General features: G+C 42.9%; 1 protein-coding gene across 2 annotated transcripts in view; it reads right to left on the bottom strand.

Annotated features, from left to right (window-relative positions):
- Positions 1-16,066, bottom strand: part of dym (dymeclin) — an 82,467-nt gene that overhangs the window by 2,384 nt on the left and 64,017 nt on the right. For both annotated transcript variants that reach the window (XM_080419563.1, XM_080419562.1), the window contains exons 15-16: positions 12,580-12,762; positions 9,106-9,219 (exon numbers count right to left, since the gene is read on the bottom strand). In XM_080419563.1, the coding sequence (XP_080275689.1) occupies positions 9,106-9,219; positions 12,580-12,762 (297 nt within the window). The remainder of the gene's footprint in view (positions 1-9,105; positions 9,220-12,579; positions 12,763-16,066) is intronic.

Raw genomic sequence — 16,066 nt, 5'->3', positions numbered from 1 at the left:
AAATCGTCTCTGTCAGGTGGAAAACCTCCTATTATGTCCAAAAACTGTTACCTTTTCAGGATTCATTGAAAAAGAAAGCAAATGTAGCAGATCGCGCCGCGTTTCAAGCTTGATCTGCTTGAACAAAATATTTTTTGAGATGGGGGTCCGCGGCCGTCTACATATCATTTTGGGTGGTCCTTGAGTTGACATGAAAATGTTTGAGAACCACTGACATAGCAACATATAGCAACTGATATAGCAACATAAGTAAACAAAAAAAAAAGAACTGTTATGGATTTATAAAACATTTGTCGAATCGTCCTCAGGTGTTAACGGGTTAACAGATTGAAAGCACCTGTGTCATTTTAGATTCTAGCTATATATATATAGCAAGTTAGAAACATGAGTTTCACAGAAAACTCTTGGGATTTAGAACAAGCGAACATCTGTAACTCAAATCTTTGCTTCTGGGGGATTCTACAAATGTCTTCAAAATCCATGAGAATCTTTTTTGAAAAAACGTATGTTGCTATAACATCAGTGGTTCTCAAACTTTTTTCATGTCAAAGGCCCCTCAAAATGATATGTATTTGGTCGCGGATCCCCCCTCCCCCATCTCAAAATACGTTGTTCCAGGGACCCCCCCCCAGGAGCAAAGATTTGAGTTACAAAATGTAAAAAATATATATAATCAAAGATTTGCACACATTTTCACGATTTAAAAAAAAAAATTGCAGATCTACAAGCTACGAGCTTGTCCATCCGCTATTTTTGAACAGCCAAAGAAATCCAAAATGACAGAGATGCGTTTCCCGGACTGAACGGGTCAACAGGTTCAGAGGAGCCGCTGTAATTCCATCTCTGTGGAAAAAGGTAAAAGGTGCTTACAGCTACCGCTTGGGAACAGGTGTCATCACCGCAGCCTGACCCCCTGACCTTTTTAACGAGCTGGCTAACGAGTGTAAACATGGCCTGGTCGCCCCGGTGACCCCCCCCCCCCCAACCCCCCCACCGGTTCACTGGATATCTGCAGCTATACTGACAATAACATCACAGGCTAGCATAGTCGTCACAGGCTTATCAGTTTACTTACCTTAGCCCATTCAATCCGGGTACGCATCTGTGTCAAGATTTCTTTGGCTATTCAAAAAAAATACCAGATCTACAAGCTCGTAGATCTGAGCTCGTAGATCTGCTATTTTTGAATGATCGTGAAAATGCGTGCACATCTTTGAATATACATTTTTTAAAGGGAACATTTGTAACTCAAATCTTTGCTTCTGGGGGGTCCCTGGAACAAAACATTTTGAGATGGGGGTGTGCGCCCTAATACATAATCTACAAATGTTTTCTAAATCCTAACAGTATGTTGCTATACCAGTGGTGTTCCAACATTTCCATGTCAAGGACGTATTTGACCGCGGACCCCCATCTCTAAATATGTTGTTCCAGGGACCCCCCAGAAGCACAGATCGGAGTTAAAAATGTTTGCTTTAAAAAATATATTCAAAGATTTGCATTCTTCGAAAAATCTGTTTTCAGTTTAAAAATAAAAAAGCATTTTGAATAGCCAAATACATCTTAAAATGACACACATGCGTTCAAAATTGTCAAATTTGTAATATTTGTAAAACATTTTAACACAAATCTTGTATGGGGTCCCCTGGCATTAAATAATTTTAGACAGGGGCACACGCGCTAAATGCATATTAATTTTGGGGAGTTCCTGACATGAGAAACTTTGAGAACCACTGCTCTATTCGGTGGTCAAAGGTAATAAATGAGACTAGAATGGTGGTTTTAGTGCAGTTATATGAAGGGACTCCCTCTTTCTTTGGTGTTTCACCCAGGTGGGCGTGGTTATATGTCTAATCCTAACCGTAACCCTAACCTTGGCTTAACCTCACAAAAACTATGCCTAAACCTAACCTTAACCTCACAAAAGCTATGCCTAAACCTAACCTTAACCTCACAAAAGCTATGCCTAAACCTAACCTTAACCTCACAAAAACTATGCCTAAACCTAACCTTAACCTCACAAAAGCTATGCCTAAACCTAACCTTAACCTCACAAAAACTATGCCTAAACCTAACCTCAAAACCAGAAACACCGGGGAAAAGAGAGAGTCCAGTTATATGAACCACGGTCCACCAGGCCAGGCCGGTGACAATGGTGTCAGCCTAAACAAACCACGCCTGTCATGTCCTACATAACAGCCGGTAGCTGGAGAGGAGACACAGCAGCATCTATAATACAACAGGGTGTCATTATATTTCTGTTCACACACACACACACACACACACACACACACACACACACACACACACACACACACACACACACACACACACACACACACACACACACACACACACACACACACACACACACACACACACACACACACACACACACACACACACACACGCACGCACGCACGCATTTACACAGTGGTTCTCAAAGTGGGGTCCGGGGACCCCAGGGGGTCTGCTTGGAGGGGTTCCAGGTGGCACCCAGCAAAATGTGTTACCGTAGCTATTCAGAAATAGTAAATAGCTTGTACATCTGATATTTTTGAAAAAAAATAAAAAAATCTTGAAAGTGTTTTTTTTTTTTTTTTTTTTTACACAAATCTTCTCTTCTGGGGGTCCCTGGCACAACATATTTTCAGATGGTGGGGTGGTCCGCGGCCAAATATATATCAATTTGGGGGTCCATGTCACAATTTTTTTTTAGAACTACTGCACTCACTGAACAGATTTTCAACAGAAAACAAAAACATGGTGATGATTAGGGGTGCTTGATTTAGACCAGCGTTTCCTTAACAGTGGGCCACGATTCATTTTTGGATTGCGCGAGTTTATCATTATTATTTCAAAAGATTAAATTTTTTTTATAGAATCACAATTTGTCATTAAAAAAAGAATTAAATCAAAGAATTTCATAAATAAATAAAACCATCTAAGAAATTACATAAAACCAGGAAAGCGTCGGTGTCATTTTAAATTTTTTGCGAAGGCTATTAAAAAATAGCAGATCTACAACCTCACAGCGCCGCGCTGCGAGATTGTAGATCTGCTATTTTTAACATTTTTGAAAAATCTTTAGAAGGCATTTGTAGAATCGGCCTCAGGTCTTAAAACAAACTTTGTACACTCTTATGGGGGGTCCTTGAAATGTCAAAGGTTTGAGAAGAACCACTGACGTAGAGCGTCCCATGAAGTATAATTGACAGGCCCAAGGCGGTCATTGTCATTGTCAGGCCTATTGAGTCACTACAGCCAGACAACCAGTATGACTCAGACGCAGACAGCAGCTCTACGGGGGTCTCGGGCCATATGCCATATGACTGCTGAGGTGAGACCACCCACATGACCACCTGGCTCCACACAATAAAGCGGCACGGTTATTATCTGGCTGCTGGGTGTGCTGTGTGTACAGCCCCACCCCACACACTGTATAACGGCCTGGACCATATATATATATATCGGCAGTTATGGTGATTAATATCGGTAAAGTGATTTAATCTGTCTGGTAGACAGTACACACTGTGGCCCTATGTCTACACTTTACTAACCACAGTCAATGTCTCCCTTACATCAAATAATAACACAATAATAATAATTAAAATAACACACTTTAAAAAAATATATAAATGCTATTTATATAGCACTTTTAAAAACGGAGTTACAGGGCACTTCACACAAAAAAAATTGCAAGAAATAATAATAGAGCATAAAAATAGACTGTGGTGACTGTGGCTGCTCACTGCTCCACCTCCTGTGGTTCAGTGTTTCCCAGACGGTTTCACTTCGAGGACCCCCAGTTTATTATGCATTAGGCCAGTGGTTCTCAACCTTTTCAGGCATTGAGTGACCCCCCCCCCCCCAAAATAATCATATTTGAACAGGGGACCCCCCCCCCCCCTCCCTGACAAGCACATGGAATTGTAGGAGTTGAGGCATTAGTTTTTGTTTGACTCGGTTCCACAGATAAATATTGTGAAAATAGCTAATCTACAAGCTCACCACGCCTCGCAACGCAACAAGTTAAAATGTTACTAACTTTCCGTCGTTTTGTCGGCTCCGAGGACCCTATTGTTAAATGGGTTTGGGTTTTTTTTCCCAGTGGGAAGCGAACACACAGATGCAAATCCCGCCCACTACATTCGATTGGGTAAAGCGCGGCCTGCTTCCTGATCTGAAGGCACGCCCGCTTGTAGGCCAACGTACACGTTCCGAACGGCCCTCCCGACAGATGCAGTAGGCGCAGCTCTGAATCGGTTCTTGAGAGATTAGTGTGGCATAGCTGAATACTGATCAGTGGCGTTTGGTGGAGTCTAACGTTGACCGGGCCAGAACCGGTTTGACGGCTAAACTGGTTTTTAATGGCCACTCATTAACAATTCGGCCGAATGCAAATGAGCCCCACTTGAAAACAAAGGCAACTTTCTGTGGTCGGCTACAACAGAATAGGGTGAGAGCTGCTAATGTTGATTTTTAGTTTTTTCCCCCTGGATCTTGCCCCTACACAGGGACAAGCTGGGTTTACAGACCGGGCCATGGCCTCGTTGGCCCCAATGACGATACGAACCTGATACTGATAGAACTGTAATCAAATGTAGCAGGTGCAGATAGAAATGCTGGGGTAATAATTTTTGCGCAGGCCACATCCTTGAATGTTGAACGTAGTAATCCATTCTACATCCACTCTTTGCAATTAAATTAATTCAAAAGTAAAACATACAGAGATTATTTTTTTAAATCTGGAGACAGAGTCATCCTCCCTTTCAAACAGAGATACAGCAAACAAGCTCTTTTCCTAGAATAGGGGCTCAAGGTCTCAACTTACGGAGAAAAAAGATACGGAGAGAAACTGTATGAGACATCTGCCTGATCACTCTCATGGACTAAAGCAAAAAGAAAATCTCTTCTCTAACTGAAAAGAATTTGTGCGAAACAGTGTGAAAGGAGTCCTAGCTCCGTTTCCTAAACAAATAACAGAATAATATGTAAAATCATGATGTTTTTTTTTGTAATATTGCTGTTCTTCTACATACTGCTGCCAACCAGGTGAGGAAATAAGATTGTGGCTTCAACCTTTGCTTTTATGAAATATCTGAGACCATTAGGTTTTTATGGAAGATGCTTCTGTACATAATTTGACCAAGTCCAAAACAGGATTCAAATTCAAAAATAGCAAAAGTAGCAGATCTACAAGCTCGAAACGCGTCGCTTCGTGCCGCGTTTCGAGCTTGCAGATCTGCTACTTTTGTGTGACGCTCTAGTATGATCAAGTAGTAGGGCGTTAATTTATGAAAAAACACAAAAAGTTCGAATGTGGAGCTAAGAGGTTCCTGCCCCAACATCAACGATACTCCATTCTAACACAGGAAGCCTTGATTCCTTCTAAGTGCTTTGAGAAAGACATGTCGGAGACGTAAAGAACTGAACACCACAACCACCACCAGCATATAGATGGCTCTATTATGGCCTAGTACTCCCCGAGAACAAATAGAAAATAACTTATCCCTATTCACTGGAAAACACACACTCACAGCCCCACACACACACTGTTCTATATGAAGTTAACCGCACACACACACGCACGCACACACACAAACACACACACAGATTTTTCTCTTTGCCCAAAATAGCCGATCTACAAGTTCACAACGCGTCGCGCTGTGAACTTGTAGATCGGCTATTTTGGGCTAATGTCCCCCCCCCCCAGAATATGGATGCTGGGGCTTAACAATCGCTCACACACACACACCACGGGGTTTGTGTATTTCTCCAGTGTGATCAGTGAAGGACATTGCAGGGTCATCCACATGGTGACGTACACACATTAAGAATGATATAGATAAGATCTATATAATCACTTCAATGTGATGAGAGAGAGAGACACGCGCGCACGCACACACACACACACACACACACACACACACACACACACACACACACAGAGAGAGAGAAGTCCTCATAGCCGGATACGAGACGCTCATCATCTGCACGCTGTGTGGAGGTTGGAAACTGCAGTGGTTCAGACCCATCCCCCCCCCCCCTCATCGCTGTGATTGGCTGAGACCCGCCTAGCCCCTCGTTTCACAACGAAATCCGTTACGATGTGGAAGTTGGACCACTCTCTCGAAAAAGCCATTTCACCTGGTAGAGGCTTTTCGCCTTTATACAGTGGCAATACAGACACTGTCAGGCATCAAAGCCAATGTGGGCGCCCCCCTTCACCTTGTCTGTAAGCATTTAAACCTTATATACTTCTAGTTGACCTGGGTACCCCAGGGTTCCAATGCAGTTGGTACTAGTACGTTCCTTTTCTTCCCTCCCGAAAAATAGCCGATGCACAAGCTCTTCTGCTATTTTCACTCAATGATCACTCCATGATAGGATAAACCATGGGGCACTTAAGCCTAATTCATACTTTGACGTTTTACAGGAGTATAACGCATTAACGCATTGTCCAGAAGCTTGTAGATCTCCTATACACACACACACACACGCATGCACGCACACACACACACACGAGCGCCACCGTCGTACGACAAGAGCATAAATTAGGAGACAAACGCCTTCCAGCCGCCCGCCAACGTATGAAACATGAACCACGTGTTGAAACGGGCAATTAAAGAGAGGAGAGGAGCGGGGAGAGAGCCCACTGATTAACCCATTCAATCCGGGAACGCATCCGGGTCATTTTAAGATTTCTTTGGGCAATTTTTTTCGTGAAAATCTGTGCAAATCGATATATAATATTTTTTTTAAAGCGAAGATTTGTAACTCAAATCTTTGCTTCTGAGGATTCTACAAAATGTCTTCTAAATCCTAACAGTTTTTTTGGGGGAAAAAAACATGTCTTGCTATATGTCAGTGGTGCTCAAACACACACACACACACACACACACACACACACACACACACACACACAGAGAGAGAGAAGTCCTCATAGCCGGATACGAGACGCTCATCATCTGCACGCTGTGTGGAGGTTGGAAACTGCAGTGGTTCAGACCCATCCCCCCCCCCCTCATCGCTGTGATTGGCTGAGACCCGCCTAGCCCCTCGTTTCACAACGAAATCCGTTACGATGTGGAAGTTGGACCACTCTCTCGAAAAAGCCATTTCACCTGGTAGAGGCTTTTCGCCTTTATACAGTGGCAATACAGACACTGTCAGGCATCAAAGCCAATGTGGGCGCCCCCCTTCACCTTGTCTGTAAGCATTTAAACCTTATATACTTCTAGTTGACCTGGGTACCCCAGGGTTCCAATGCAGTTGGTACTAGTACGTTCCTTTTCTTCCCTCCCGAAAAATAGCCGATGCACAAGCTCTTCTGCTATTTTCACTCAATGATCACTCCAGGATAGGATAAACCATGGGGCACTTAAGCCTAATTCATACTTTGACGTTTTACAGGAGTATAACGCATTAACGCATTGTCCAGAAGCTTGTAGATCTCCTATACACACACACACACACGCATGCACGCACACACACACACACGAGCGCCACCGTCGTACGACAAGAGCATAAATTAGGAGACAAACGCCTTCCAGCCGCCCGCCAACGTATGAAACATGAACCACGTGTTGAAACGGGCAATTAAAGAGAGGAGAGGAGCGGGGAGAGAGCCCACTGATTAATGGAGGGAGCGCCAGGAGGGGTGGGGTAGGTATAACGAGGCGCGCTGGCAGATTTATGCCCCCCCCCCTCCTCCTCCCAGGTCACTGTGTGGGCCACCCCGGTGACAAAGTGCCCCCCCCCCCGTCATCCCTCCCTATCTCCTTGAAATGTCATTACGTGTGAGAACACGAAACGTGAAAGCGGCAGAGCCCGCGCTGAAGACCTATAGCGTTAATGCTAATGAGAATCGGGGGGCCGCCGTCTCTCGCATCCCAATGGCTGTCCTCTCCGTCTTTCTCCGTCTCCATTTCTCTATTCTATGGTATATAGTTGCTGTCGGGGCAAGAAAACCTCTTATGTCCGTATTCTAACTTTTTGCGTTTTTTTTCCCGTAAATTAATGCCCGACTTGATCATACTACAGCGTCGCACAAAAAGTTCAAAAGTAGCAAATCTGCAAGCTCAAGACGCAGCAGAGCACAAAGTGTTCTGAGCTTGTAGAACTGCTACTTTTTGCCGTTTTTGAATGTGAATCCTGAAAAGCAACAGTTTTGGACATATGAGGTTCCCCCCCCCCCCCCCCCCCCCGACAGATGTTATACCGTAGGGTTCAATTCTACATCCACTTCTTGCACACTTGAGGCGTCAAACAGCCAGCGGGGGGTGGTCCGTGGCCAAATACATATTAACATATTATTAATTTGAGCGGGGGAGGAGGGGGGGGGGGGGGGGGGGTCCTTGACATTGGAAAAAGTTTGAGAACCACGGTCGTTTCCAGACTTTCCTCCTCGGAGATGAGAAAAGGGCTGGGAACGAGGCTAATACATTATATCCAGCACATCTGCAGCGTGGATGGAGGCGGTCTCCCTACTCTTCCGCTGAGACATTGATTGAGTACTTTGTCCACCACCGCATACGTACTCTGTGTGTGTGTGTGTGTGTGTGTGTGTGTGTGTGTGTGTGTGTGTGTGAATGTAAAAAAAAGGAGAACGAACGGCGACGAACTGGGTCTCTTCCTCAAAAGTAATCGTTCCTCGAGTCGTGCATGTTCCTCTGCGTGGAAAGCCTGCTGACCCGAAGGTTCAGCTAGTCGGTAACACAAGAGCTATCGCCTTTTAGGCCTCGCCACGCAATTTGGTGAGGTATCCAATCGCAAGCGGAACACAGCCAGTGTTGCCAGATTCTGTGAGAGAAACAAGCAACCAGGTCTAGGAAAACCAGCCCAAAAGAAGCGACTATGGGCCACATGAGCACTTTAACATTTACATCAGCTGTTTGAAAATAGCAGATCTACAAGCTTACAACGCGTCGCATCGAGCTTGTAGATCGGCTATTTTCAAATACAATCTTGCGGGGAAATTATATTAAGCAGATCTGGCAACCCTGAACACAGCAAAGGTGAATGAATCATCGGAAACCAATCGTTTTTTAGCGAACGGGAACCAAATGAACTCGAGCCACTGAAACAAACGATAGTGTTTACCTTCAGTCTGTCTTTGGGCAGTGCTTGGGCTCCTTTCATGATGACCTCCTGAACCCTCTCCACCGACAGGTCACTTCCTGCCTGCTCCAGACGCTGGCTGAAGAAGCCAATCACCTGAGGGGAACACACAAGCGGAAACATCCAATCACATTACAGAGCCCAAGGTGCAAAATTCATATTTACATTAACATACATTTCTATCCATTTAGCTTATTTTTAACTGTAAGCCTAAATAGCAGATCTACAAGCTCACAGCGCATTGCGCTGCGACACGTTGTGTGAGCTTGTAGATCTGCTATCTTTCGGTTCACCACACCGGCGCGCAACTACGTGTAAATCAGGTATAACTATCTCTAGTCCCTAAAACTAACTTCTAAATGTCTAATCCCAATCCTAAACCCAACCTGAATCTTTTCCTAATTCTAAACCCACCTCAAAGAATCCTTCTTAACATTGGAAGCAAAAGATTCAGGACCGCTTTCCGGCAAATGATATTAAAAATATAATATAATAATAATATAATATATTAAGTAGTATATTATATTATAATATATTATATTATATATATAATAATATAATATAATACAAATGATATTAGCAAGAAGTCTAGTAGTTGCTCCACAAATTACTTTGAACGTTGAAGTTATAAACAAATGAACCAATTAAGCCCTCTATTCTCAGTAAACGCATACAGTCTACTGCAGTGGTTCTCAAAGTGGGGTCCGGGGACCCCCCCAGGGGTCCTGGGGGGGGGGGGGTTCCAGGGGGTCCCCAGCTAAATTTGTTAACCCATTTTGGGCGGGAACCCCTTTTTGTAACTATACCTTTCAGGACGGGAACCCCTTTTGGGGTTCCTGTTGCAAAACATATATTTTTTGTAATTTTTGAATAAATATTTGAAGTTTTTCAGAAAACTTAGGTCAGGATTTAGAAGGCGCTTTTAGAATCGGCTTCAGGTCTAAATGGGTTAATACAGCATCACAATCATTTAACCACTTTCTCCTGGCTATTAAAAAAATTGCAGATATACAAGCTTCGTGTCACGCTGCGAGCTTGTACATCTGCTATTTTTTAAGATTCTTTTTTGAAAAATATCAAAAATGTTTGAAAACATAAATGTTCTCTTCTGGGGGTCCTCTGGCGCAAAACCTTTTCACAAGGGGGGTCTGGCGGGCCAAATACATATACATTTCGAGGGAGCGTTAACAACAATTTGGTACCACCCACCCATAAAACAAACATGGGCAAATTCTCCTTCTACAGCACTGCCACCCAGGATTGGAATAGTCTAACTCCATCCCTCAAAAAATGCAGTTCGCTGGGCTCATTTAAAAGAGCCTTAAAAAAATCACCTTTCAGGTGGCCAAAGGAGGAGCTAGTACCATTTTCCCGTTAGACAGCAGACCCCCCCCCCCCCTGTTCTTGTACATATCTTTTTCCCCTTTTTTTTGTTGTACATAGTGATATATCTTTTTTTTTTATGATATTCGAACTGTGGTGCCACTATATATGTATATGAATTGAATACCAAGGCCCTCATTGGAAACAAGTCCGCAAGGACTTTTATGAACGGACCTGTTAGACAAAGTATTTTAAATGTAACTGTGCTGTTTTACATTTTTTGCCTAATAAAATATTCAATCAATCAAAAAAAAGGGGTCCTTGGCACGGGAAAAAATGTAGGACCCCTGGTCTGCTGTACTGTCTACAGTGCATGGTTAAAACGTGATGTGTGAGTCCTACTGTACAGAGCAGCAGCTTCTGACAGCTTAACCCATTAAGACCGGGAACGCATCTGTGTCATTTTTAGATTTCTTTGGCTATTCAAAAATAGCAGATCTACAAGCTCATCGCGCGGCACCGAGTGCCGCGCTATGAGCTTGTAGATCTGCTATTTTTGAGAACCTTTATTTTTTTACGTGTGCAAATCTTTGAATATATATATATATAAATGTTTTACTCAAATCTTTGCTTCTGGGGGGTCCCGGGAACAAAATAATTTGAGATGGGGGTCCCACGGCCAAATACATATCATTTTGGGGGCCCTTGACATGAAAAAGGTTTGATATTGAAGCAACGCAAGTTTTTCAGAAAACTGGATTTAGAAGACATTTGTAGAATCCCCCGGAAGCAAAGATTTGAGTTGTTAAAGAAAAAAAATTCGCTTAAAATATATATATATTCAAAGATTTTCACGATTTAAAAAAAAATAAATCAGATTTTGCAGATAGCGCGGCACTCGGTGCGCTTGTAGATCTGCTTGTAGATCTGCTATCTTTTTAATAGCCCAAAGAAATCTATAAAATGCCTACAGATGCGTTCCCGGTCTTAATGGGTTAAGTACCATTTGATGAATGAATCGGCCCCTCAGTGTCCCGAGGCCCCGTGTCAGATATTCATTGGGAGTGTATCCTTATGTCTTATAGGAGGGGGGGGGCGGGGGGGGGGGGGCGTCAATCACAGCCGCGTGACTTATAGAGTCTTAAAGAGCACCCTAGAGCATTGGTTCTCAAAGTGGGGTCCGGCTAAATAAGTCAATATAGCGTCACAATCGTTTTTGAACCACTTTAACCATTACTGTATACTTTGGCTATTCAAAAAATAGCAGACCTACAAGCTCATAGCGCGGCACCGAGTGCCGCGCTATGAGCTTGTAGGTCTGCTATTTTTTTTAAATCGTGAAAAGTTGCGCAAATCTTGGAACATACAGTATATATTTTTAAAGCCAACAGTTGAAACTCAAATCTTTGCTTCCGGGGGTCCCTGGAACACAATCATTTGAGATGGGGGGTCCGTGGCCAAATACATATGATTTTGAGGATCCTTGACATGAAAAAGTTTGAGAACCACTGACTTATATAGTCTTAAAGAGCACCCTAGAGGCAGGGAGGAGAGGAAACTAGTTGGCTTCTGTATATATACCCTAACTTGTGTGTGTGTGTGTGTGTGTGTGTGTGTGTGTGTGTGTGTGTGTGTGTGTGTGTGTGTGTGTGTGTGTGTGTGTGTGTGTGTGTGTGAGAGAGAGCTCTGCCATAGGCTCTTCTGTTATCCATAGGTATGTGGGAAGACTGCGATGTAGCGTAGCGTGCATCACTTAAAGCTCCCCCCTTAGGCTATACGCTCTGAAAGCCTCCCTGCTCTGGAAAGCAGCTACGCTTTTCCACTGCATGCCAACGACTCAAACCCACTCGCTTTGTTTGGTTTCGGGGAAGTGCAAAAACACACTCTCCCCCATTTTTTCCCGCAGACCTGCTTGCCCCCCAGCGGTTCTTGTATTCTTGTAATCGTTTTTACTGAGGTTAAGGTTAGACATAGTTTTACTGAGGTTAAGTTTAGGAATAAAATGTAGGTTTAGGCATAGTTTTACTGATTTAGGCATAATTTTACTTACGTTGCACACGTGTGCAACGTAACTCAGACAAAAACATTGGGATGGATGGAGAGGTGTTATTTTGGGACTGTGTGGTTTCTGACCGTGTCCAGGTTCTGCATGATGTCCTGGAAGGAGGGGTGCGTCCTGAACTGCTCGAACAGCTCCCTCTTGTAGAGCAGGGCGTACACCAGGTTGGGGTTGTGGTGCAGCGAGTTGGACAGGCAGGAGTTAATGATCTCCAGCATCATGCGGATCACCTCTTCGATCACGTTCAGGTCCTGGGCCTGGTGCAGTGCATGGTGATGGGGGGGGCAAAGAGGTGCAAAGATTCATTAAAACACAGTGGTGTAAAGTCACGGAGTACATTTTACTTAAGTATTGTACTTGAGTACAATTTTGAGGTACTTTTACTTTTACCACCAATTGTCTTTACTTTTACTTCTACATCTCAGAGGCAAATATTGTACTTTTACTCGACTGCAATTATTCTAAACTTTAGTTACTAGTTACTTTGCAGATGTAAATTATTACATTATAAAACATACATTAACCACTTTAACCGTATTTTATACCGTGGCTATAGCCGATCTACAAGCTCACAACGTGTCGCATCGCGACGCGTTGTGAGCTTGCAGATCTGCTATTTTCAAACATTTTAGTACTTTTACTTTTGGTACTTTAAGTACATTTTAATACCAATACTTTTGTACTTTTACTCAAGTAAATGTTACATTCTACATCGCAGTATTGATACTTTTACTTAAGTAAATCATTTGGGTACTTTTTTCACCACCGATTAAACACCCCCTTAACCTTGTGTCCTGATTTTGGGTGAAAAGTTCCCGATACTTTTCTTCAGAGACAGAGAGACACAGGGACAGAGAGAGAGAGAGAGAGAGAGAGAGAGAGAGAGAGAGAGAGAGAGAGAGAGAGAGAGAGAGAGAGAGAGAGAGAGAGAGAGAGAGAGAGAGAGAGAGAGAGAGAGAGAGAGACAGACAAGACAGGGAGAGACAGAGAGAGGGATAGAGAGAGAGGGAGAGACAGAGAGAGAGAGAGAGAGAGAGAGACTTGAAAGATCTGCTACCATTTGTCCCAAAGGTTTTACACCAAGTGAATGCAAAACACTGAAATACTGCTGTCATTTGTTCCCACCCCAAAATAGCAGATCTACTTGTGCGTATGCTATTTTTGAACAGCCAAAGAAACCTAAAATGACAAGAGATGCGTTCCCGGATTTGAATGGGTTAAAGAATTTGGTATTGGTCCCTCTCTCGACTGAGTTCCAGGATCTAGTGTTGTGTGTATACTGCTTGTGTATCAGTGTGCTGTCCAAAACATCTACAAGCAGCTGGATTCTGATGGAACCCCGACTGTTATCAGTTGATATGCGGGAAATCGAAGGACATCAGATGGACTTTTTCAGCCGGTTGAGGCAGCCTGATGCAGCGGAATTGTAAAAAAAAAAGCAAACTGCACAGAAAGATCTTCAAAGAGATACAGTAAACCACCACCAAGGCATCGTGAATCACCCACCCCAAACCGACGTATGTAACTATTTCTGACAGAAAAATGCACAATTCTTATGGTTTCGTGAGATAGTTTTCTCTAAGCTGCAATGTAACACAGCTCTGTTTACACTTTTCTTTATTCCCATTTAATTGTACATACATGGTTTTATTTGATTGTTTTGCTCCACTTTTGCTGTGGCAATGTAAACGTACGTTTTCTCGTGCCAATAAAGCCCCTTTGAATAGAGAGAGAGAGACCCAGAGAAAGAGAGAGAGAGAGAGAGAGGTGGGGCTGATGGGACCTGACATGTTCAGTCAAGTCAAATGATTAAAGTGACTTTATCCAAACAGATTTTAGTCGGAAAGAGCTCTTGGCAAAGCAGCAAAAGACAATCATAATAAATCAACGACAAAAGGAAAACATCGCAAATGTCAAAATGTTGCTATATAGAGCCCAGAGTTTCCTGGCATGTTGTGAGCATGTCCCACTCACACAGTACACGGAAGTATGTACCTATGGGAACTATCTATAAAATCCTACCAAAAACACTTACAGCTCAGCTGTGTTTTCAAGTAGGGCCAGAAAGGAAGGTTTTAAAACATTAGTTGTATACAGTAGGAGTTCAGTTCAGGTGGCCTAAATCAGTGGTTCTCAAACCTTTTCATGTCAAGGACCCCCCAAAATGATGTGTATTTGGCTGGACCCCCATCTCAAAATACTTTGTACCAGGGACCCCCAGAAGCAAAGATTTGAGTAAAAAATGTTCGCTTAAAAAAACAAATATATTAATATAGCGTCACAATCATTAAAACCACTTTAACCATGTTATGCTTTGGCTATTCAAAAATAGCAAATAGCTCATGGATGAGCTTGTAGATCTGCTATTTTTGAGAAATCGTGAACATTTGTATATTTATACTTAACACATTCACTGCCAGGGGTTTTCTAAAACAGGCTGTAGCTTCTGCCAGCATTTTAAGCATTCTGACTAATCTTTGAAGAACCACAGAATATCTATCTCCAGTATGATCCATCCCCTGATGGTTGCTAAACACGCAGGGTTTCACTGTGCTTACGTGAAGAAAAAAAAAAGTCATCGCGATTCCCGTTCTCTTGATATAACCAGTTGAAAATAGCATGTTTTGCCAAAAATACATAGTAAAACACAGGAGCCGAGATACAGAATATTTCCCAAATACTTTAACCAGGAAGTGAATGGAGCAGTAAATCTTTGGATCGCGTTATCTCCTGGCTCCTGTTTTTTTTCCTTTTTGAAATGACGGAGATATCTGTCAATGGCGGTGAAAGGGTGGATTTTAAATGACGGAGGACCCCCTGGTACACCCCCAAGGACCCCTGGGGGTCCCCGGACCCCACTTTGAGAACCAATGGCCTAAATTAATAGCTACCGAGTTTAAACGTAGATTCTTAACCACTTTCAAACTGTAACCACTGCCCCGAAACTCTATTTTGGGCATGTTGTTATAGGCCAAAAGTATGTAAAATTTCGAAAAAGTTTGCAAACTTTAAAAACTTTCTTGTAGATCTGCTATTTTATTTTTATTGTGAAAAATGTGTGCAAATCTTTGAATATATATATATCTTTAAAGCGAACATTTGTAACTCAAATCTTTGCTTCTTGGGGGTCTCTGGAACAAAATATTTTACACATTTTTCAAAAATAGCAGATCTACTTGTATATCTGCTATTTTTGAATAGCCAAAGAAACCTAAAATGACAGAGATGCGTTCCCGGATTTGAATGGGTTAGAAGAATTTGGTATTGGTCTCACTTTCTACTGAGTTCCAGGATCTAATGTTGTGTGTATACTGCTTGTGTATCAGCGTGCTGTGTGTACTCTGTGTGCCGAAAACATCCACACGCAGCTGGATTACGATGGAACCCCGACTGTTATCAGTTGATATGCGGGAAATCAAAGGACATCATAGGGACTTTTCAGCCGTATTTCAGCAGTATTGTAAAAAAACAAAACAAGCAAACCGCACAGAAATATCTTCAAAGAGATACAGTAAACCACCAAGGCATCGTGAATCACCCACGCATGGGTCCAACAACGAT

Source organism: Gymnoscopelus braueri (assembly GCF_963280865.1).
Source record: "Gymnoscopelus braueri genome assembly, chromosome: 22".
Classification (NCBI taxonomy): domain Eukaryota; kingdom Metazoa; phylum Chordata; class Actinopteri; order Myctophiformes; family Myctophidae; genus Gymnoscopelus; species Gymnoscopelus braueri.
Note: the sequence above shows the minus strand (reverse complement) of the source record. Positions and strands in the feature narration are given on the sequence as shown.